The sequence below is a fragment of the Ornithorhynchus anatinus genome, chromosome 17, assembly GCF_004115215.2.
Source record: "Ornithorhynchus anatinus isolate Pmale09 chromosome 17, mOrnAna1.pri.v4, whole genome shotgun sequence".
Classification (NCBI taxonomy): domain Eukaryota; kingdom Metazoa; phylum Chordata; class Mammalia; order Monotremata; family Ornithorhynchidae; genus Ornithorhynchus; species Ornithorhynchus anatinus.
Genome location: NC_041744.1, coordinates 33,505,038 through 33,528,373, shown reverse-complemented (window position 1 = coordinate 33,528,373; position 23,336 = coordinate 33,505,038). Strand labels below are relative to the sequence as shown.

Here is a 23,336-nt window from a genome sequence, read left to right as displayed (position 1 = left end):
CATTCCGTGCCAGGCACTGTTCTAAGCACCTGGCTAGATGCAGTCTAATCAGGTTGGGGGCTCAAAGTCTTAATCCCCATTTTACAGATGAGGGAACTGAGACCCAGAGACGTGAAATGACTTGTTCAAGGTCACACAGCAGACAAGTGGCGGAGCCGGGATTAGAACGCAGGTCCTTCTGACTCCCAGACATGTGCCGTACCCATTAGCCCTCTTGGACAGACTCATTTTGTCTACATTCAATATGAAGCCCGAGGGCTATCTCAGGCCGTGTTGGCATACCCAGTTTAGGGTCCCAAGCCCGTCCAGGGTGTCCATCTGGTCCCGAGAGCCTGCCATCTGAGGTTAAGCCACACACTGGCTTTGAACATGGGTAAACATAGCTGATCTTGGCTGCTTTTATGGGACCGAGGGTAGTATTCCTTCTTTGAAGTTGGGTAAACATGTTCTCAAAGCGCGTCTGATCTCTGCCAGTTTTTTGGGACCGTGGGTGATATTACCTCATCACTCACTCTTTGGGTTTACCAGTAGCAACGTAGGTGTCCGTGGTTATGCAGCTCTCGGTGACCTGGTGCTCCAGGAATAGAGAGAGAAAGAAAAAGAGGGACAAAGAGAGGTGACCAAAATCAGGAAACCTACCTTGACATTTTGGACGGAGTTCAGCCTGTGGGTAGGCAGGGAAGCAATGAGTGGCTAGGTTTCCCTGCCAGAGACAGAGAAACGGCCAAGGGAACTCTGCCCTAGGCTGGTTCAGTGTGTCATACATCATCGGGGTGGATTCAGTGTTCTAAGCAGTTGGCCTGCACTGAAAGCTTGTTGGACATCCTGACCGGTCAGAGAGAGGAAAAAGGCTTGTCACCCCCTCCTTTTTTTTTTAATTTTATGGTAGTCAAGCAATTACTATGTTCCAGGCACTGTTCTAAACAGTAGATACAAGCTAGTCAGGTTGGACACAATCCCTGTCCCACATGGGAATCATAGTCTTCATCCCCATTTTACAGATGAGGGAACTTGAGGCACAGAGAAATGAAATGACCTGCCCAAGGTCACGCAGCAGACAGATGGCAGAGCCAGGATTAGAGCCCAGGTCCTTCTGACTCCCAGGCCTGAACTGCATGAGCCTGTTGTTGGGTAGGGATTGTCCCTATTTGTTGCTGAATTGTACTTTCCAAGCGCTCAGTACAGCGTTCTGCACAGAGTAAGTGCACAATAAATACAGTTGGCTGAATGAATGAATGTACTCTCTCAAACACTTAGTACAGTGGAGGAGCAGTGTGGCCCAGTGGAAAGAGCAAGGGCCTGGAAATCGAAGGATTTGGGTTCTAGTCCCAGAGCTGCTAAATCCATGCTGTGTAAACTTGAGCAGGTCACTTAATTTCTCTGTGTCTCAGTTCTCCTGTTCTCCCTCCTATTTAGACTGTGATCCCCATTCGGGATAGAGATTGTGTCCAATTTAATTCATTTATACCTACCCCAGGGCTTAGCGCAGTATTTGACATAGTAAATGCTTAACAAATACCAATTGGGAAAAACCCTTAAACCAGTAAACGCTCAATAAATATGAGTGATTGACTACGGATTCCTGGCCTGGTTCAACCAGGGACTGATCTGAACTGACATACCTCAGATAGAACACAGCTCTCCCCACACTTGAAGCCCTTCTAAAATCCCATTCATTCATTTCCCATCACCCTGAGCCATACCGTCCCTTCAGCCACTGCAGCTATCAATCGAGCACTTACAGTGTGCAGAGCACTGTGGTGAGCACTTGGAAGAGTACAGTATAGTAACAGACACATTTCTTGCTGACAGCGAGCTTACAGTCTAGAAGGTGAGCCCAGCCAGCCCCTAGAGCCACCCTTGCTTCAGCCAATTAAAAGAGGCAGAGAGGTATTCTACTTCTAATACTAGTAACTGTGCTATCTGTTAAGCACTAATGTGTTAAGCACCATGCTAAGTGCTGTGGTAGATGAAAGATGATTGGGGTGGTGGTGGGGAGGGGGGAGACGGAAGGGACGCAGTCCCTGCCCACGAGGCTCTTTCTCTTCCTCTATAGCATAAAGTGAAGAGACTATATGTTGCCTGAAAAAAAGTCAGACCATATCTCCAATACCCATTCCCGTGAAAAGCCAGCCAAAACAGGAGAGACGGAATGCCTTTTCATTTTCCCTGCTTTCCTTCACGCCCAACCTCATGTTAACCTGTGGGTTTGCCCACTCCGGGGCTGCTGGAGAATGGGGCAGTGGAGGTTTTCATCATCGACACTGGGCATTGGGTGCCATCGAGCCAAAAGGAGTAAATCAGAGCTCAAGGCAGTGGAAGAGGGCAAACCCAGGCGTGAGACTACAGAAAGTGACCAAGGCAAAGACAACTCAGTCGTTTCCTGAATACCCAAGGAGGCAATCATGTGCCCTTTCAGCATCCCAGACAGACTTGTCATCAGTAGGAAGAGAGAGTGGGGAATGGGTGAGGAGGTCTTTCTGGCTTTACCTCTATGGTTTCCTTATTTGTCATTCATCCTTCTTTAAACCGGTAACTCCTCCAAGGCAGGGATCTTGTTTTATATTCCTCTTGCAAGTCCCTCAGTGTTCTTCATACTCTCTCAAAGATGATGGTGAGATGATCTATATTCAAATAGGAGCCATTTGGTTTTTGGTGGACAGAGCAGCCTGTATTACTTTCGATGTTAATTGATACCAGATTGGTCAGTTGCTGAAGATCATTTCATGTGCAGCACTTTGTACCCTGTTCATTTTTTCAATTATTCAGCAGTCCTCCTGAATATCCTTTGGACATTCTGTTTGTTTTCACTGAGCTGTATCTGGAAATCCCTTCACGGACTAAGAAAAAGAGTCTTTGATGGTAGCGTTCGGTAGGAGCGTTGATTAGGAATCCAAAAAGAAAAAAACATTAACATTTTAAAATTCACAGGAGAGAGTTTCTGAATCAAAGTCTTGGGGTGCATACTGACTACAGGATGGATGAAGAGAATCGGGATTGGAGGACTGCTAATCAAAATGCCCTCACACCTGTAGATTGTGTGATTGATTAGAAGTCAGTACCATTTTTCTGTTGAAAGTATCATCAGTAAGAACATGGTAACCCATTCCGTAATTGTCCTCAGTTAATTAATTGCTCAAGGATTTTTTAATGAAATAGAATTTTTTTCCCCTTTGGACAGTTTGAACAGGTTGCTTCCAGTTTTAAATATGCAGCCTTTAAAGGTGTATATTATGAATGATGAGTGCCTGAATGAAGAATTTACTGAGATTATGGTGTGTGTTTTTGAATAATAATAGTAATGATGGTATTTGTTAAGCGCTTACTATGTGCCAAGCACTGTTTTAAGTGCTGGGGTAGATACAAAGTAATCAGGTTCTACCACACTGGGGCTCACAGCCTTAACCCATGTTTTACAGATGAGGTAACTGAGGCACAGAGAAGTTAAGTGGCTTGCCCAAGGTCACACAACAGACAAGTGGCAGAGCCGGGATTAGAACCCACGTCCTCTGACTCCCAAGCCCGTGCTCTTTGTCTGATCATTTATGGAGCATACATGCATTTTTGAGTCCCATTAACCAGAGCAGTTGGATGTGAGAATACAGTGCTGGTATGGAGACAATTATTGGAGAGAAAAGTCCATAGCTGTCAAGAGGAGCATCTTTCCAAAAAAGCCTAAATAGTCTCTTGTGACCAACTGGTTCTCTTCCTTCTTGTGGCTTCTGAAAGAACAGTCAATCAATGAGTCGTATTTCTCGAGTGCCTACTGTGCCTAGAGCACTTTACTAAACACTTGGGAGAGTACAGTGCAACAGAATTAGCAGACATGTTCTTAACTCTCTGGACCTTGGAGGTCTTCTGCATCAAATTCAGAGTTAGAATGTCCAAGAGTCACGTATTTTTCCTCTTTAAAAGTAAGGATAAAGGCGATGACTAGGTGACCCTCTTCTCCTATTCCTGCATTTCTAACAGCTCTGGTGACTCCCTTACTGGGTTGAAATCTGGACCAAAGACCGTGACGATTTGGGAACTCTCAGAGTTCAATCTGTTCAAGTTCAATCTGGCACATTCAATCTGGCTAAATCAAGCAGGAGGCCAGGCCAGGCAGGTTCCACTCTGTGATCAGTGATGGCAGAGCCTGTTCCTGATCTCTCATTTAACGCCACTGCTCTATTTCTCCTCTAGTGCTGGTCCATCGACTCCCGCCGGCGATGCCACCACATTGCGAGGTGTGTTTTCGCATCTCTCTGCTTCCTCCTTCTCGTGGTTTCAATCTTGCGTTCATTCAAGTTGTATTTATTGAATCCCGGTTCTGCCACTTGTCAGCTGTGTGACTGTGGGCGAGTCACTTCACTTCTCTGGGCTTCAGTTCCCTCATCTGTAAAATGGGGATTAAGACTGTGAGCCTCACGTGGGACAACCTTATGACCCCGTATCTACCCCAGCGCTTAGAACAGTGCTCGGCACATAGTAAGCGCTTAACAAATACCAACATTATTATTATTATTATTATGCTTACTGTGTGCAAAGCACTGTATTAAGCACTTGCGTCAGTACAGTATAACGAGAAACCGACACATTCCCTTCCCGCAGTCAGCTTGACTGACCGTGCTTGATGTAAGCCCTCCTTGCAGCTAAGCACAGACCTCTTACCAGCCAGTTTTCCCTGCGCAAAATTTGTGTGTGGTAAGATGAATTCATCCCACAACCTGCACTGCGTGCCCAGGGTATAGCATAATGCCTTCTTCCCAGGAGCTTGGGCCAGTGTCTATTTGCGAGGCCACCTTGTGTTTGTGGAATGTGGCCATGGGAGGGCTGATAGCTTCAATATGCTCTAATAGTGTATAGGCAGGGCAATGTTTTCTACAAATCTGAGATTCTTTCTGCTCTGTCCACGTAGATGCTTGGGCTGCTGTCCCGCCTCCGGAAGAGGTCTTCATCGAAGGTGCCTCAGATCGCAGTTTGGAGAGAACAGATGAAAGTGTAAGTACTCTACTCTGCTGCCCCCTTGTATCGATCGATCGATGATATTTATTGGGCGCTTACTGTATGCAGAGCACTCTTCTAGAAGCATGTGGGGGAATACAATACAGCGGAGTTGACAGACACGTTTAGAGGAGGAAACAGACACTAATATCAACTCATTTTTATTGGCTCCTCTAACTTAGACTGTGCACTTCACGTGGGACGGAGACCGTATCCAATCTGATAAACTTGTACTTACCCAGCTCTTAGAACTGTGCTTGACACACAGAGCTTTAACAAATACCATTAAATAAAATGGTTCTGTTATGTAAGTGCTGTGGGGCTGAGGGTGGGGTGAATATCAAAGTGTTTAAAGGGTTCAGATCCAAGTGCATAGGCGATGCGGACGGGAGTGGGAGGAGGAGAAAAGAGGGATGAGATCTGGTGGAATTTTGCTGAAAGGCCAGTCTGTCTGTCTCCCCCTCTAGACTCTAAGTTCATTGTGGGCAGGGAATGTGTTTGTTTATTGTTATTTTCCACTCTCCCAAACACTTAATACAGTGCTTTGCATAAAGTAAGTGCTCAATAAATATTCATTCATTCAATCATATTTATTGAGCACTTACTGTGTGCAGAGCACTGTATTAAACACTTAGAAAGTACAGTTCGGCAATAGATGGGGACAGTCCCTACCCGACAACTGGCTCTCAGTCTAGAAGGGGGAGGCAGACAAGTGACTGATGTCCCAGAGGAAACCGCCAAAGGAATGGTTCTAGAACCCGAGAAAGCTTTCAATTTCCTACTCTCGTTACCATTTGTGATTGTTTCAGCTGAATGGCAGGAGAAATTGGCCCCATTTCTTCCTTCTTATGGACTTTTAAAATTTGAGGTGAAGAGGCAGATTCCTGAAATCCCATAACAAGTCTTGACCTTTTCTGTGAAGCTGTTGAGCTGAGACAGCTGGCCAGCTGCCAAATATTTTCTTTGGGTTCAGAGAAGCAGGACAGCATTTTGCAGTGTTTTCTCGTCACCTTGATTCTCTCCCATCCAAGTGCCAGGCTTTCCCTCAGAATCTTTAAAGTTTTTATCCCCCAAGACTGTTTCTAAGCTCTCCCGTGGGTGAGTTGTCTTGGTGGGGAGTTTTCTCGATTGCTATTTTATCTGCTTCAATCCATACACACGGAGTAATCAATCAGTAGTGTTTACTGAGCAGCTATTGTGTGCAGAGCACTGGACACAATGGAGTTGGTAGACATGGATCCCTGTTCTTAAGGAGCTTTCACTAAATTATAGGTAGGAAGAAGTGATAGAATAAAAAAAGGCATACATATCCAAATACTTAGATGAGGCGGAAGTGCTGACGTTCCAGTAGTGGGGTAAGTAGGGTGGAGAGATGAAAGATTAATCCAAGAGGGTGTCCTGAAGGAGATATAGTTTTGGCGGTCTGCCAGATGCTATGGGAAGGGAGTTCCAGTCCGATAGGAGAGCGTGAGCAAGAGGTCGGTGGTGGGAGAGATGAGGTGGTGGCACAGTAAGTAAAATGGCTTGAGAGAAATGAAGTGAGGGCTCCTCAAGATAGCAGAAGAGCAGAGATAAGCAAGGAGGGAAATATCTGGTGGAGGGCCATGTCGAAGGAGAGTTTTCCAGCTAAAGATGTGAATTGTTTTTTAAATTTTTTAAAGAGTGGTTTGTGAGCAGGGAGGGCAGGGAGAAGAAGACTTCAGGAATGTTGAAATTTTGCTCTGACTCTGAAAGAAGGGAAGTCCTTTATAAAGACACATCCATGATTCTGTCTGTCTATGGCAAGGGCTGGATCGTACATTGATATATTGTCATTCTTTTTGTTTTTGTGGTATTTAAGTGCTTACTATGTATCCGGCACTGTTTTAAGCACAGAGGTAGATACAAGGTAATCAAGGATTGTGGGACAGGAGGAGGTCTGGGGGATGGAGAGCTTCATCCGATGAGGAGAACCCATTTCATCCGAGCCCCATTCAAAGCAATATGATTCTGATGAGAGCCATTTTGAAATGGGCCACCCTAAAGTCTCTGCATGTTTCTCCTCTCCTCCCTTGCAGATTTTTTTCAGACTGTCTTTCTGGCCGGAGCCAATATTTCCTCAAGAGAAACCAGTAACTTTTTTTTTCGGGCATGTTTTCCATGTGTTTTTATGTTCCCCTCTCTTCCCAAGGCAGAACTGGCAGCCACATGTTTCTGAAGCTTCTCTCCAGGACACTGAGGTCACCAGAGTCTGGTTTTTTTTCCACCTTTCCAGCTCTCCAGCTGGTACCTCTTCATGGCTCCCCAGAAAGGGAGCTGTCTGTTCTTAGACTTACCCCCCGGGTTCTGCCTCTGGCCTGGAACACCTTCCTTCTTCATTCCCCTCAGACCATCGCTCTCGCTTCCTTCAAAGCCTCACCTAAGTTACATCTCTTCCAAGAGGCCTTCCCCAACTAGACCCGCATTTCCTCTTCTCCCACCCCCTTCTGTACCACCCCGATTTGTTCCCTTTATTCACCCTTCCCTCTGCTCCACAGCACTTATGTACCTATCTGTAATTCATCTATCAATCAATGGTATTTGAGCGCGTACTATGTGCGGAACACTGTACTAAGCGATTGGGAGAGTACAGTGCAATAACAGACACATTCCCAGTCCACAATAGTCTAGAAGGATTCCCTAAGCATGTAGGTTCTGTCCCTATACATAGCTTTCGACTCTATCGCTTACCCCTACCTGTAATTCGCCTCCTCAGCTGGATTGTTAGATCCTTGAAGGGAGTAGTCGGGTCTACTAACTCTCTTGTACTCCATTTCCCAAACCTTAAATACAGTGCAGAGAAAAAGCACTTATTAATAATAATGATAATAATGGTATCTGCTATGTGCTTACTATGCTCCAGGCACTGTACTAAGCACTGGGGTGGATACAAACCAATCTGGTTGGACACAGTCCCTGTCCCGCATAGGGCTCTCAGTCTCAATCCCCATTTTACAGATGAGGGAACTGAGGCACAGAGAAGTGAAATGACTTGCCCAAGGCCACACAGCAGACAAGTGGCGGAGCCAGGATTAGAACCCATGACCTTTTGACTCTCAGGCTCGTGCTCTATCCGCTACGCCATGCTGCTTCCCAGTAAATAGTGTTGATTGATTAATGGGTTGTAGGTAGGGACTGTGTCTGCTAAGTCTGTTATGTTGTTACACTGTGCTTCCCAAGCACCTAGAACACACACTAAGTGCTTAATAATTACGATCGATTGATTGATCAATCGATAGGGAGGAAAGTTTGGCGGGTTGGATGTCCAGAAGGGAAGCCGTCACACATTTCCTCCAAGCATCCCGTTCTTCCTGAGTCCGATGTAGTTCAGGGTCTGTGTTCTATCTAATTAACTTGTATCTGTCCCAGTGCATAGAATGGTGTTGGACACGTAGCAAGCGCTTCACAAATACCTTAGGAAAAGCATCCCAGGGCCACTCCTGGATGAAGAATCCCAGGTCAGATGGTATAATGGTGTGGGAGAGATTCATACCTCTGAGCCTCAGTTTCTACCCCCAAAATGGCAAAAACAATTCAACCTCTCAGACAAGAATGCCATAGAGATGAACGAATGATCTGACCTAGGGGAAAGCGCACGGGCCTGGGAGTCTGAGGACCTGGGTTCTAACCCCGACTCCGCCACTTACTTGCTGTGTGACCTTGAGCAAGTCATTTAACTTCTCTATATCACAGTTCCCTCATCTGCGAAATAGGGATTCAAAACCTGTTCTCCCTTCTACTTAGAACGTGAGCCCCATGTGAGACCCGATTGTCTTGTATCTACCCCAGCGCTTAGTACAGTGCTCAGCACATACTCGACACTTAACAAATACCACGGCGACGGTGGTTATATCAATCCAGGTTGCTGTAATGAGAAGCTCACTCTGGGCACTCGATTCCCTCTTTAGGTGAGAATTTGCAAGTAGGATAGAAATGAATTTCTCTCATTTTTAACGCAGATTCCCAATGAGATCGGCGATGTGACCGAGAAGCCCACCAAGCCGACGGCCGAACAGGTTGTGGAATTTAGCATCCACCTTTCCGGACCGCGGTTCACTGAGGCCCTGAGTGACCCTACCAGTGTCCACCACCAGCACCTCTCGGAGCATTTTATCTCACAGGTGAGGGCCTCCCAGCCATCTGAAGGACTTCTTCCGAGGTCAGAGAACCAGCGGTAGTTGTGAGGTTTGGTGACATTCCCCTGCCTCACTCAGAAATCCGGAGGCAGTGCTGGGGATTAGAACTCTTGAGCCTTGAGTTCCCTGTGTGTTCATCAGCCCTTGATTTGGGCCGAATGCCGTTTTGGACACGCAGGAGTCGAAGGCAATCTCTGCTTAGTAATGTGGACCACAGGAAGTTGGACAGGCAGAAAATATCAGTACCCTGGATAAATTCATGGATAAGGGAATCATAGCGGTTGCCATAGAGGAAGTTTATTTTTTTATGGTATTTGTTAAGCGCTTACTGTGCCTACTGTTTCATGCTTGTCGTGGGCATAGAATGCAGCTGTTGTGTTGTTCTCTCAAGGGCTTAGTACAGTGCCCTGCACACAGGAAGTGCTCAATAAATGCAATTGATTGATGGATTGATTGATGGATACAAGTTAGTTACATTGGAGACAGTCCCTGTCCCACATGGGGCTCACAGTCTAAGTAGGAGGGAGAACAGGAGAACTGAGTCACAGAGAAGTGACTTGCCCAAGGTCACACACCAACTAGCAAAGCCAGAATTGGAACCCAGGTCCTCTGACTCCCAGGCCCGTGCTCTTTCCATTAGGTCTTGCTGCTTCTCTGGGGCAGTTGGGATGTAGAGGGAAAAATTTGGAGTGTTAAATCTTGAACCATAGGGGTAGATGATATCCAGATGGACAACCAACACCTGATCCCTTTAAGCATCCTGGATGGACCGAGCAGTGGTCTTGCTCTTATTTCTATGCTGCTTTCATGAGGCTGGAGGAAACATATTCTAATTTTAGAATATGATCATAAGCACCAATTCTCCATGTGCTAATAGATGGTGCTGGGAGGTGGGGGACTCTTAATTTCAGCTGCAGGGTGAGGTAATCATGTTTTCTACTGCCCAAAATGTTAGAAGCAATTACCACCGTTCCGTGCTGTTCGGACAGCGAGTTCTAATAACTCCGTATTATTTATCTTGAGGGCATGAAAACGAATCCGGTGGCCTCTCAAGACTCTGATTCTTAAAGCAACACAGGTTTAAGCACTTCCCCTCCACCCCCACAACTTGTTAATTCATGCTAATTCAGTGCACAGCAGAAAGTTGAACACACCAATATTCGTTCCTTGGGGAAATTAAATCAATCACTCAGTCAATGGGAATCATCATCATCAATGGTATGTATTGAGCACTTACTGAGTGCAGAGCATAGTACTAAGCACTTGGGAAAGTACAACAGAGGTAATAGATGCATTTCTTGCCCACAGTTAGTTGATTTATTTTCATAAAAATAGATAGGCGAAGTCTTCCTCTTAGACAGAAAATGGTTCCAGCTGCTGCCGAGAGAAGAATTTACCGGCTATAGATGATGTCGCATTTGAGAGATTAGATCCAAAGCTTCCCGGTAAGAGTGGAGTAGAATTTAGCTCCATGGGTCACCTTTCGCCGTCCGAGTATCTCACCAAAATTTATGATGCTAAAGGCCAAAGCCTCTCATTCTGGATCAGTGTTTGGCTATCCAGAGGTTGTGTGGGACTCTGAAGTGGCCCATCTGAAATAGGCCCGAGGAATCAGCATGGCCTAGTGGATAGAGCACGGGCCTGGGGATCAGGACCTGGGGTCTCCGCTGCTGGTCTGCTGTGTGACCTTGGGCGAGTCACTTCACTAGCAAGTCACTTTACTACTCTGTGCTTCAGTTACCTCATCTGTAAAATGGGGGTTAATACCCTGAGCCCCATGTGGGATATGGACTGTGTCCAACCTGAGTAGCTTGTATCTAGCCCAGCACTTAGTACATAGTAAGCACTTAAAAAATACCATTAAAGAAAGGCCCTCTTTCTCCCCATCCCATCCTGGAGAGACCCTTCCGAGGGACTTAATTGGACCACAAGTCTTGACTCTTGAATAATTAATTATATTTCTTAATCTGATGTTTGTTTAGCAGCATTTACTTACTATGTGTCAAGCACTGGAGCAGATGTAACTTAATCAGGGAAGATACGGCCCCTGTCCTACATGGGGCTCACAGTCTAAGTAGGAGGGGGAACAGGGATTGAATCCCCATTTTACAGCTGAGGAAACTGTGGTACAGAGGAAGTGAAATGACTTGCCCAAGGTCACACAGCAGGCAAGTGATGGGGTTGGAATTAGAACCCAGATCCTCTGACTTCCAGCCCCGTGTTTGTTCTCCTAAGCTACGTGGTTCCTCCTTCCTCTTGGAGCCCCTCTTGGGCAGACATGTGACTCCACACTCCAGATACAGTGCTCAGTACATAGTAAGTGCATAGCAAATGCCATTTAAAAAAAAAATACCACCACTCCTCGTGCTCAGCTGTGGCCTCCTCTGTGCGCTTGCTCAGAACATCCACCTTCTACCCTGCCCCCTCCTGACCGAAAGACTCTCATTCCTCCAAATTTAAGCCTTTTCCATTCTCAGTTGACCAGACTCTCCCTGGCAGTCCTTGTTGATTCCATCACCTGGACCGACATCTTCTGCCAGCCCTGGGTCCAGATGGGAAATTAATGGACGTTGAGCAGCCAACTAGCATCACTGGACCCGCCCGAGGTGGCCAGCTTCGGCTAGACTCTTCATTTTCCTAGCTGTGTGGCCAAGGAGCGGTGTTGCGTGGTATGTGGAAGAAATGCCTTACGGGACAGGGGCCACCTGGCATCCGAACGTATCTTTGATTGCATGGAATTTTTAGTCAAGGTACTTTCTTGCAGACAGCCTGATTTCTTTTATACCCAGGCTATCTTTCAGATCCCTGTTGGTCCCGCCGATATACATGTCAGGTTAAAAAGGGCTCAATATCAATTTTTTTCCTTTGAAACGAGACCACGTAAACTGGTCGGCTGGCTGAGTCAGAGCGTCGGAGGGGTTCCCTTTTTTTAAAATGGTATTTGTTAAGTGCATACTATGTGCCAGGAACAGTTCTAAACACTGGAGTAGATACAAGATAATCGGTTGGACTCACAACAGTGGAGTCTCTCTGTCAGGGTATCCATTTAAATCCCACCCTTCTTATACCCCAATCCAGTATTTACACACTTCTTGGGGACTCCGGATGTGTACGTCTCCTATCCGTACCAAAGAACAGAGGACACAGGTATAGATAGTAAACACATAAACAGGCAACACTTTGTTTCCAAATAATCCCTTTTGAAACAGGGGACATCCATGACCACTTCTGAAACCCACATTTTTTTCAAGTTTACCAAAAAAGACCCAAATACAAAGGTGTTTTTTTCTTTCCCTTTTGAAACAGGTTGAAAATGCATTTGATGGCTTACCTGGATACAAAGACATCCGTGTGCTGAAATTTAGGTAACAAGACCCGGGTCATTTACAGATGTCGTTTCTGCTGTTTCACAGTTGCAAAAGGGTTGTCATTGTCAGATATGATTTTAGTAGCAGAGGTCTTGAGGTTTAGGTCTTCGTTGGCCCATTTTACAGAAGAGGAAACAGAAGGCAGTGAGCGGCAAAGAGATCTGTCCAAGGTCACACAGTTAGCGTGTGCTAAAGACAAGGTTTAGGAGTCACTTGCCCCAGATTACAGGTAAGAGTTCCCATTCGAAAGTGTTTTGCGCAGATCTGCTGCTGCAAAATGTGAAGGAAGGCATCTTGCCGCAGAAACCTGCCAAAGACAAGGACAGTTGTTAACGTTTAAGGTGGTCTGCTGGTTGGGCAGAGGGGGACTCGTAATGCGATGTGGAAGCTTCCTCTAAGGAAACATGAATCGACAACGATCGGTCGATGAGGTGAGGAGCCGAAAGGGGAAGCAAGCTTAGCGACCGATTGGCAGTGCACTGTTGTTGAAGATGTTTCAGTCAGGACTCAATAGAAGAGCAATAAGTAGTCCAGTTAGAGGAATAGCTAAAGAAAGGGGGACTCTGGTTTTTGGCCTACGTGGATTCTTTTTACAGAATGTTCAGCCAGAAGGGAAGACCCCGTGAATGGTAATTAGGAGTAAGGAGTGTTGCTCAGGAGATGCGTTTCCCCAGTGGTATGCTTCCTCTTCCTCCCAGCCTTTCCCTGCAAATGGCAGGAATTTATCTCCCTCAGCAACATTTCAACTAGCGGAAATGTTCCAAAGAAAAGCAGAAGGACTCTTTAATCTAGCGCCAGGGATACTTTGAAGAACTACAAAATGATACGCTGTTTATTTAATACATTCCCTTCTCAATTCTAGGTCGCCTGAGGAAAGCGGCAGGTAAAAGGCACTTTCTGCATGTTTTATATTGGATCGTGGGCAAAAGTCAGAGGGAGTTGGGAGGGAAATGACAATTATGACAGTGTTGTGGGCAGAAGAATTTACTTTATTTCATCTGTCTCCAAACGATACTACATCCCTTTTTTTCCACCCTTTTCCTCCGTTTGCTCTTCTCACTTCTAAACCTTCATTCAGCACGTCTCAACCGACGTATTTGTTTTTGGGTTTTACACCCGACTCTAAGTGGGTGATGATATTTATTATGCTCTTTGTATTTCCCCAGCCTGTGCTAAATCCTAGGGTAGATAGAAGATACTCAGATGAGGCTTAGTCTTGGCGTGGGCCTCACAAGAGAGGTAGGAAGAGCAGGCTTCTTATCCTCATTTTCAGATGAGGAAGCCGAGAGATTAAATGACCTGTTTAAGGTCATCCGGCGGGCCGTTAGACTAAAGATTTCCTAGTCAAACTCATTTGAGTTAAAGAGGGAAATGTCTGCTGAGTCTCAGGATATTGCTGGAAACACTTCCCTAAGGGTATCATCAGGAGTAACGTCAGCATGAGGCCCCTACCTTCAGCCTTAGTGATTGTCCTGGACTCCAAACCCAATTAAACCCAGTAATTCTAAAATCCAGCGTAGAATATGGAGCTTATAAAATGGTGTCTGGGATGGAACTGTGTGGAGGGAGCCTCTTCTTGATATACAGCAGGTAGGTATTTATGCGTGAAGTGGCAATTTGGACTGAGGCACATTTATAGAGCTGAAGGACCTACGATTCACCCCTTTGCCAGCTAACCCATTGCAAATGGACATTCAACTGTGTGTGCTTGGGCATGTGTTCAGTCTTCACAGATGAGGTACCTGAGGCCCCGAGAAGTGAAGTGACTTATCCAAGGTCACACAGAAGGCAAGCGGTGGAGCCAGATGAGAATCCCAGACCTTCTGACTCCCAGGCCCCTGCTCTGTCCACCAGGTCTCTCAAGGAGGAGCCTAAAGAGCAGTGTGGCTTAATAGAGCACTGGCCTGGGTGTCAGAAGGACCTAGGTTCTAATCCCAACTTGTCTGCTGTCTGACCTTGGGCAAGTCGCTTCACTTCTCTGTGCTTCAGTCACCTCATCTGTAAAATGGGGAGTAAACACCCATTCTCCCTCCCCCTTAAACTGTGAGTCTTATATGGGACACGGACTGTGTCTGATCTGATTGATTTTACCCTACCGTTTAGCAGCACAGTGCTTGGCACCATAAGCACTTGACAAATACTGCGATAATGATTATTATTCAGAGCCGGAAGAGGTCGTGGGCTACTCTGTTAATTTGACGAGCCGTGTTTACATCTCACAATAAGTCATAATGCATCTCATCAAACTAAAAAATTGAGTTACTGGCCTCAGGGTGGTAGTAGCATGGCAGAGCAGATAGAGCATGGGCCTGGGAGTCGGGAGGTCATGGGTTCTAATGTGACTCTCCCCTTGTCTGCTGTGTGATCTTGGGCAATTCACTTCAGTTCTCTGGGCCTCAGTTACCTCATCTGTAAAATGAGAGATTGAAACTATGAGCCCCATATGGGACAGGGACTCTGTCCCATTCGATTTGCTTGAATCCACTCCTGTGCTGAGCACATAGTAGTCATTCAATTGTATTTATTGAGTGCTTGCTGTGTGCAGAACACTGTACTAAGGGCTTAGCACTGAACTAGTAAGCACTTAATAAATACCATCGCTATTATTGTTATTATCCTTGCCGGGCGGTATTTGGAGGAGAAAGTTTCTGGGGAAACACCATCACATTCGTCCCCAAATTCTCCTTTCTGATGAGTCCTAGGGACTCCATTCCCATCTGGCCCCTATGGGGACATTTGAGGTACAAAAGCCATCCGAAGCCCGCTGAGGGTTATTGATGTTTGGATAAGACCCTTCACTTCCTCCAGCCAGACGACGGAGGCAATCTCTGCTTATCCAGAGAAGTTCAACCCTAAGTAGCAGCCGCCTCAGCCCCTTTCGGGCAGGGGGAAAGAAAGGAATCAGAGGATGATACGATCGTTGTTAGTTAATACTATAGCTGCTCACCGTGCCGGCTGCCAGCACAGCTTTCCTCAATCAGACTGATGCTGTTTTCGTCTAGCGTGTTGGATTCAGTTTCTTATGGACTTCCTTTGCCCCTTGGCTCGCTGAGTCTGTCCCCCTGCCTGAGACGTGGTGTCTGTGAGGAAGTTGCAGCCTCCTTCCCCCCGCTTTTTGGTCCTATTACCTTGGCAGAAGTATTCAGCACCGGCAGGCCCCTTAGGATTCGCTGTGACGGCCTCTTTCCCTCTTATCTTGGGGCTGTGAAGCAGCGTGGCTTAGCGGGTAGAGCACGAGCCCGGGGAGTCAGAAGGACCGGGGCTCTGATCCCGGCTCCGCCACATGTCCGCTCTGAGACTTTGGGCAAGTCACTTCTCCATGCCTCAGCCCCCTCATCTGTAAAATGGGGTTAAGAGCATGACCCCCACGTGGGACAGGCCTGTGTCCAACCTGCTTAACTCATATCTACCCCAGGACTTAGTGCTTAACGAGTACCATAATTATGATGGGGAGCATCAATTCCATGCTTACCTTGCTCACTTCCTCATCTTCCTCATCTCTGCCATCTGTTCACTCTCCTAGTGCAGGGGGCACAGGAGAAGCTACAGTGATGGTGCAGTCCCGGTGATCGAGGGGCGACAACCTAAGATTAATACAATGGCCTAGTGCTGTGCCTAAAAATAGAGCCCATTCTTTAGATTTCCAGTTTGGTGTTTCTACCCAGGAGTTTATTTATGAAAGTCTAAACTGGATCATACTGTCTCTCTAGCGGTGTTGATTATTGTCCTATACCAATTGGGGTATTTGTTAATCAATCAGTCAATGGTATTAATTGAGTGCTCACAGTCTGCAGAGCACTGTACTGAGCTGTCTGGAAGAGCACAACAGTTTTTTTGCCCACAGTGAGCTTACAGGAAGGGATTAAGCATCGCCAAGCACCGTCCTAAGTGCTGGGATAGATACAGGCATAGGGCTCATGGTTTAAGTAGGAGGCGGAATGCGTGTTGCATCCCCATTTTGCAGATGAAACTGGGGCACGGAGAAGTTAAGCGACTTGTCTAAGGTCACACGGCAGGCAAGTGGCAGAGCCCTTCTGATGTAAAACATAAGATATATGATCACTATGAGAAGGGTATGAGAAGCAGCATGGTACAGTGGAAAGAGCGTGGGCTTGGGAGTCAGAGTTCATGGGTTCGAATCCTGACTCCACCACTTGCCAGCTGTGTGACTTTGGGCAAGTCACTTAACTTCTCTGTGCCTCAGTGACCTCATCTGTAAAATGGGGATTAAAACTGTGAGCTCCACGTGGGACAACCTGATTACCTTGTATCCCCCAGCGCTTAGAACAGTGCTTTGCACATAGTAAGCGCTTAACAAATACCACCATTTTATTTTTATTTTTAAGGGTAAAGGAGTGATTTAGGCACCTGCTTTTAAGGATCTAGAAGATCCACTCATCGCCAGTTGAGTGAATGTCACTGCACCCATAATAAGACTGATACAGGTGTAATTGTAGACTGTGAGCTTATTGATCGGGAAAGGAGTATGAAAATCCATAATCCAGGCCAAAGAGGCATTTCTGTGTGCTTTGAAAATTCCTTTCCTGCATGGTCCTAATCTCTTTCCTCCTCGTTGGCCCTAGTGGCATGGATGTCCACTTTGCGGTCACATTTGACGGTGAGACCATCAGCAATGCCACGTGGGACCGGATTAACCTCCGCTCCAACAAGGTGGAAAACCACGGCCTGGAGGACCTCGAGGATAAACCCACCGTGGTTTACACGGTCAGCAACTTCCGGGATTTTGTCTCCCAGGCCCTCCGCAGGAATCTCTTGTTGGGGAATACCACACTGAGCCCAGATCCTGATTCCCTCTTGCTGCTCAGCGGTGAGTTGGATGTCTGTCTCTCTCTCCACCATCCGTTAACAGTCTCTTCCCATCAAATTCCGGCCCATCAGAACTCCTCGTTCCGATTTGTTACGCACGAGGCACTTGAGGGACCCTTTGACCCAAAGCGGGGAAGTTTTAAGATGGTGAAAAGCAGTCTGTAATGGCCCAGAAGGTGTTCCAGGCGGCGTGGGGGAAACATCGGCTCAGCGATAGGAGGGGCAGGAGCTTCACTTAGAGTCCTAATGTTTTTCTCTCTTCCGTAGTGAGAGATGTTCTTTTCCCAAATCCTGAAGATCCAACGTGGAATACCGAAAGCCCAAGCCTCCTAGCTCCTCCTCCGTTTGGTCTGGTATGTATATTACACGCTTAAAACTGGGCTCTCCCTCTCTTTATGCATCGTCGTCAGTGGTATCTAATGAGTGCTTACTGTGTGTATAGCACTGTACCACGCCCTTGGGAAAGTACAGTACTATTTAGTAGACACTTTCCCTGCCCACAACGGAGAACTTTTTCCTACAGAGGAGTGTTTGGAGAGCTGACTGTGGCTCTTTCAGTGGATCGCCTGGAAATGGAGATACCCTTGATTGGCACTTGTTGGAGAAGGAGATGGGTTTTATATCTGCCGCAGTCATTCATTCTTTCAGTCGTATTTATTGAGTGCTTACAGCGTGCAGAGCACTGTATTAAGCACTTGGGAGAGTACAATACAATAAACGAGATATTCCCTGCCCACAAAGAGCTTACAGTCCTCGTCCGCTCACAGGGACACATGCCTGTGATGATGGTAACCAAACAGGCTGGCAAGAATTACTCAATGGCATAGACTGCAAGCTGTAGGCTGTGGACTGGAAGCCTTTAGACCGTAAACTCGTCAAAGGCAGGGAACGCATCTGCCAACTCTGTTATGAGAAGCAGCGTGGCTTAGTAGAAAGGGCCTGGGCTTGGGAGTCAGAGATGATGGGTTCTAATCCCAACTTCACCACTTGTCTGCTGTGTGACCTTGGGCATGTCACTTTTAACTTCTCTGGGCCTCAGTTACCTCATCTGTAAAATGGGGCTTAAGACCGTTAGCCCCATGTCGGACAACCTGATTACCTTATATCTACCCCGGCGCTTAGAACAGTGCTTGGTCATAGTAAGGGCTTAACAAATACCATTTAAAAAAAAAAAAATTAGAAAGGTCAGCTTAGACCTCTCTAGTAGATGGACTTGCTTCTATTCAAAGGGCAATAAAGGTTCCTGTAGAAATTGGGGTTATCTTAAATTGGTTTCACTGGTCTGAGGAAGCTAATGTTGCCTAAAACTTAGAGTAGTAGGTGTTCTTTGTAGCACAATAACCTCTTTTCTTTCTCTAAAATCTGAGTAGGTTAAATTTTTTACTTAACAGAAAGAATGTTAGGTTGTTACTGTTATTCAAGCGAGGATTTTTTCTATTAACGAAGGTATAAGAAACTGCCTGATGTCACCCAGAAAAATATTCTAGTTTCACAAGTTTTTCTGATTTTTCTTTGACAGTTTGCCAGTTGTAAAAAGTTGAAGTTTTTGTGTGTTTTTCTTTTTCTTCTATCTTCCCCTTGCGCTAAAAGAACCCATTCTGAAAACTCAGTTCTGAACTTGGGGCAGAAAACTTATTTCCATGGCAATAGACTGTGATGTCCTAAACATAAGAATTAGACTTTGTCACAAGAATTTTGCTGAAAAAGATGATAAAAATTAGGATCCAAAGCACGTGGAGGAGAGAGGGGAAAAATGCTTGCTATTTGAGGGTGGACAGTTTAGTCTAGCCTGTTTCTAAACTGGACCTTTTCAAATCTGGCTTGAATTCTTAATTTTTCTGCGACTGGGATCTTCTTGACTGTAGCATGTAATTAAGACTTTTCATTCCCCCTGCTTTCAGATTTTAGTGTCTTCAAGAAGTCTCTTAGAAAATATTTAATTATAATTGATGCCTAGTTTGAAAAGCCACCATCATCAATTGCTGAGTGGAAAAAATAATAATAATGGTGGTATTCGTTAAGCACTAACTCTGTGCCAGACCCTGTACTAAGCGCTGGGATCGATATAAGCAAATTGAGTTGGGCACAGTCCCTGTCCTACCTGGGGCTCACAGTTGTAATCCCCATTTTTCTGCAGAGGTAACAGCAAAGTGGCAGAGTCAGGATTAGAACCCAGGTCCTTCTGACTCCCAGGCCCATGCTCTAGCACTAGACCAGGCTACTTCTCTGGGAAGCACCATTCTAAGTGTTTGGGAGAGTAAAATCAGATCACTGTCCTCCAGGAGCTCACAACCTGAAGGAGTAGCCAGATGGACAAAAATGACGTACAGGAAAATAATAATACTAGTGGTTTTCATTAAGCACTTACTATGTGCCAAGTACTGTACTGAGTGCTGGGGTAAGTCCAAGTCAATCAGTTTGAACACAGTCCCTGTCCCAAGTGGAGCTCACAGTCTGTCTGGTCTATAATGCTCTTTATATTAATGCCTGTTTACTTGTTTTGATATATATATATATCTATAATTCTATTTATTTATATCAATGATATTGAGGCCTATTTGTTTTGATATGTCTCTCCCCTTCTAGACTGTAAGCCCGTTGTGGGCAGGGATTTTCTCTATTGCTGAATTATACTTTCTGAGCTCCCAGTACAGTGCTCTGCACACAGTAAGTGCTCAGTAAATACAATCGAATGAATGAATGAAATGCTGAGATGTAGGGCTTTAGAGACAGGGATAATGATGGCATGGTCCACGGTGATGGGAAAGTAGGCAAGGAGGAGAGGATTTGAGAGGGAAAATTAGTTCCATTTTACACATGTTGAGTTTAAGATGGGCATCTATAGAGAAATGTCCTGAAAGCCTACGGAAATCTGAGATTGCTGAAGAGGAGAACGAGGGAGGCTAGATATATCAGATATATCTTAGGTGGGGTTTATTATGACTCTAAAGTCCAGAGTGCGTGTGTGTGTCTGTCTCTCAGACACACACACTCACAGGATTTTTCCATCTCAATTGGCCCCTTTAGCCTCTCCCTCCAGGATTGTAATCTGAGCCATGTCTGACTCGCTTTGATGCCAGATGCGGCTGTAAAAGAGGTCCCAGTCAGCGGAAGCCACCCTCCCCATGGCCCCGACACCGCACGATGACATCGTTAACTTTGCCTTGCAGCCTTTTGGGCAGGAAATAGCTGGCCTGGCCTGGCCTTCTGGACCAGAAAGGAACTGAAGGAGAGCCAAGATGGTGACTCCACTCTGCGCCCTTTCCTGGTTGTACTCAAGCAGGTGGCAGGAGAGTCAAGAGCACAGGACTGTTAGGATCTTCCCAACCACCTTCATAGTAGAAACTTTCAGCGAAGAAAAACAAGGGAGCTAGGTCGCTCATCCATACGCTCATCCATTTTCCATGTGATTCATTTTCTCTATAAGGTGATTGAGCTTTTTTTCATCCTCCTCAGGATAATACCCTTCAAGGTGAACATCCTTCAGCCGATGAATCGACAGCCAGCAGTGTCTTTCCCCTTGATTTCGACAAGCCAGGTATCATCTTTCTCTGGTAACCCTCATTCTGTGGTGGTGGGTTGTGGTCGGAACCATGAAGTTCTCTGGGTTTCTAATCTCAAAATCACCCCTTTCCCTCCAAAGTCCCAGCCTGGGGACTCCTGAGGAAAGCGGCATGACTCTCTACCCTGTCGCCCCTGCGATACTGCTGCCAGCCCTGCTAATGTCTTCTGGCCCTTTTTCAGGAGACGAGAAATGTGAGGGGCCTTGTTTCATTTCACTTTCTTTGTGACTTTGAGGGGTGCTAGCTGGCTTTATATCCTGTGATGTGGTAAGAAGTTCTTGTCTAGATGTGCTTGTCTCAGCAACAACCCTCCAAGCATCTTGGGCCAATTGTCCAGTTTGGCCATCTTTGCCCCACTCGAGTATCGTGAATCAAAATGGTGAAGAAAGTCCTTCAGAAATCTATGCACAAGCATTTTCAGTGAAGTCCTCTCCCATTGCTCTCATTTTGGTGGACATTATTACTGAGACCGATTTTATTGGTTGCCAAAGCAGGAGTGACTACATGTTCTTCTCTGAGGGGCAGATGGAAGAAATGGCTATCAAAAGTGGCACCCTTTGCCAGTCCCAGAGGAGGGGGAGAAGGAAATATGTGCCAGAGAAGCAGTGCGGCCTAATGGAAAGAGTACGGGCCTGGGAGTCAGAGGACCTGGGTCCTAATTCCAGCTTCACCACATGTCTGCTCTGTGTTCTTGGACAGGTCACTTCACTTCTCTGTGCTTCAGTTCCCTCAGCTGCAAAATGGGGCTTCAAAACCCATTCTCCCTTCTACTTGGACTTGCAAGCCCCATGTGGGACCTGATTGTTTTGCATCTCCCCCAGCGTTTAGTACAGTGCTTGCCACGTAGTAAGTGCTTAACAATGGTCACAATTATTATTATTATTATTATTATGTATGTTGGAGAGCAGAACTACTTGTCAATGCAGAAGCTCAATCTTAAAATCTCTCCCTCTCTGAAATGAGCCTCAGGAAATATCAGGTCCGGGGACTGATTTGGCTTGGTGCTGTGATGAGTTGGTGGGCCAGCTCAAACCAGATCTCTGACTGCAGTTTGGACATCCCTAGCCTAAAGATGCTCTCTAGTCATTTCATCTCTCAATGAACAAATAGTATCTATTAAGTGCTCATTGTGTGCGGGGACACTGTACTCAGCGCTTAGGAGAGTCAGCATATAATACAGAGTCAGCGGGCATGATCCCTGCCCCCATGGAGTTTCCAATCCAGTCGGGAGACTGACGTTAAAAGAAGTTGCAGGCATCGCTCCCAAGTAATTCACAATCCCCATAGTTCCTCCTCAAGGGCCTATCTTAATGCAGCCTCATGGAATAATAATAATAATAATGATGGTATTTAAGTGCTTACTGTGTGCCAAGCACCATTCTAAATGCTGGATTAGATACAAGATAATAGGGCTGTCCCACGTCAGGCTCACAGTCATAACCTCCATTTTACAGATGAGGTAACTGAGCCACAGAGAAGTTAAGTGACTTGCCCAGAGTCACACAGCTGACAGGTGGTGGAGCCGGGATGAGAACCCACGACCTCTGACTCCCGAGCCCACTAAGACACACGGTGTAGGTGCTGGGAGAATTGGGATCACCATTACTGCTAAACCCTGGTTAGTACTCTTAATCCCTGAAAAGAGAATGTCAAACTAAAGAGTGCTAAATAAAATCTATTTTCTCAAAGAAAATAATGTAAACTGGCATTAACGCATCCGCGGGATTCAAACGCTTGACCAATACATTAAAAAGACAGTGATAAAAACACGATCAACATTCTGATGTGATCAAAAAGCAAGGGAAATGCGTACTAGTAAGTAGAGGTTTTGAATTAGATGTTTTTATATGAACCTGTGTAAATATTTAATGTGCAAAGTACCTTCTTTCCCAGACCTTTCAGCAAAAAGGCACCTGGTGCTCACAATCTTGAAATCGATCATGATCTATGCGAGAGCTGTCATTATCTGATGCTAAGATGAAATGGACTCAGGTTCTTTTCAAGGCCAGCAGAATGCTTCAGTTGAGGGAAAGCTGAAGAGAGGTGTTAGAGCCGAAGTCCGCTTTGCAGCATTATCTCCAAGTGAGAACACGTTGTAAGAGACACTGATGTTAAAATTCAATAGTGCTATGGCAAAAGAGTGCTAAAAGAAGGGCACGGTCATAGGCATTGGCTGTGTCAGCATTGGAATGCCTGTTAGAGCAACAGCTGGTGAGGCAGGTGTCATGAGTTCAGGCAACACAGATTCCCATCAGCCTTGGAAGACACAGTCTGTTCTCTCAGGACTTAACACCTCCCTCACCCCCATCCCCGATTCCCTGTCCGTGAGGTCTTCCTTCTTTTATTTTTTTCATTTTTTTATGTTGTTAAGCACTTACCATGTGCCAGGCACTGTACTAAGTGCTGGGGTAGATACAAGTTAATCAGGTTGGACACAG

At 46.0% G+C, this 23,336-nt stretch overlaps 1 protein-coding gene across 1 annotated transcript in view; it reads left to right on the top strand.

Annotated features, from left to right (window-relative positions):
• The window catches only part of IMPG2 (interphotoreceptor matrix proteoglycan 2), a 46,475-nt gene that overhangs the window by 7,298 nt on the left and 15,841 nt on the right, over positions 1–23,336 (top strand). The window contains exons 6-13 of the mRNA XM_039914439.1: positions 4,186–4,229; positions 4,901–4,983; positions 8,964–9,125; positions 12,447–12,505; positions 13,371–13,391; positions 17,092–17,336; positions 17,603–17,688; positions 20,792–20,873. Coding sequence (XP_039770373.1) covers positions 4,186–4,229; positions 4,901–4,983; positions 8,964–9,125; positions 12,447–12,505; positions 13,371–13,391; positions 17,092–17,336; positions 17,603–17,688; positions 20,792–20,873 — 782 coding nt within the window. The remainder of the gene's footprint in view (positions 1–4,185; positions 4,230–4,900; positions 4,984–8,963; positions 9,126–12,446; positions 12,506–13,370; positions 13,392–17,091; positions 17,337–17,602; positions 17,689–20,791; positions 20,874–23,336) is intronic.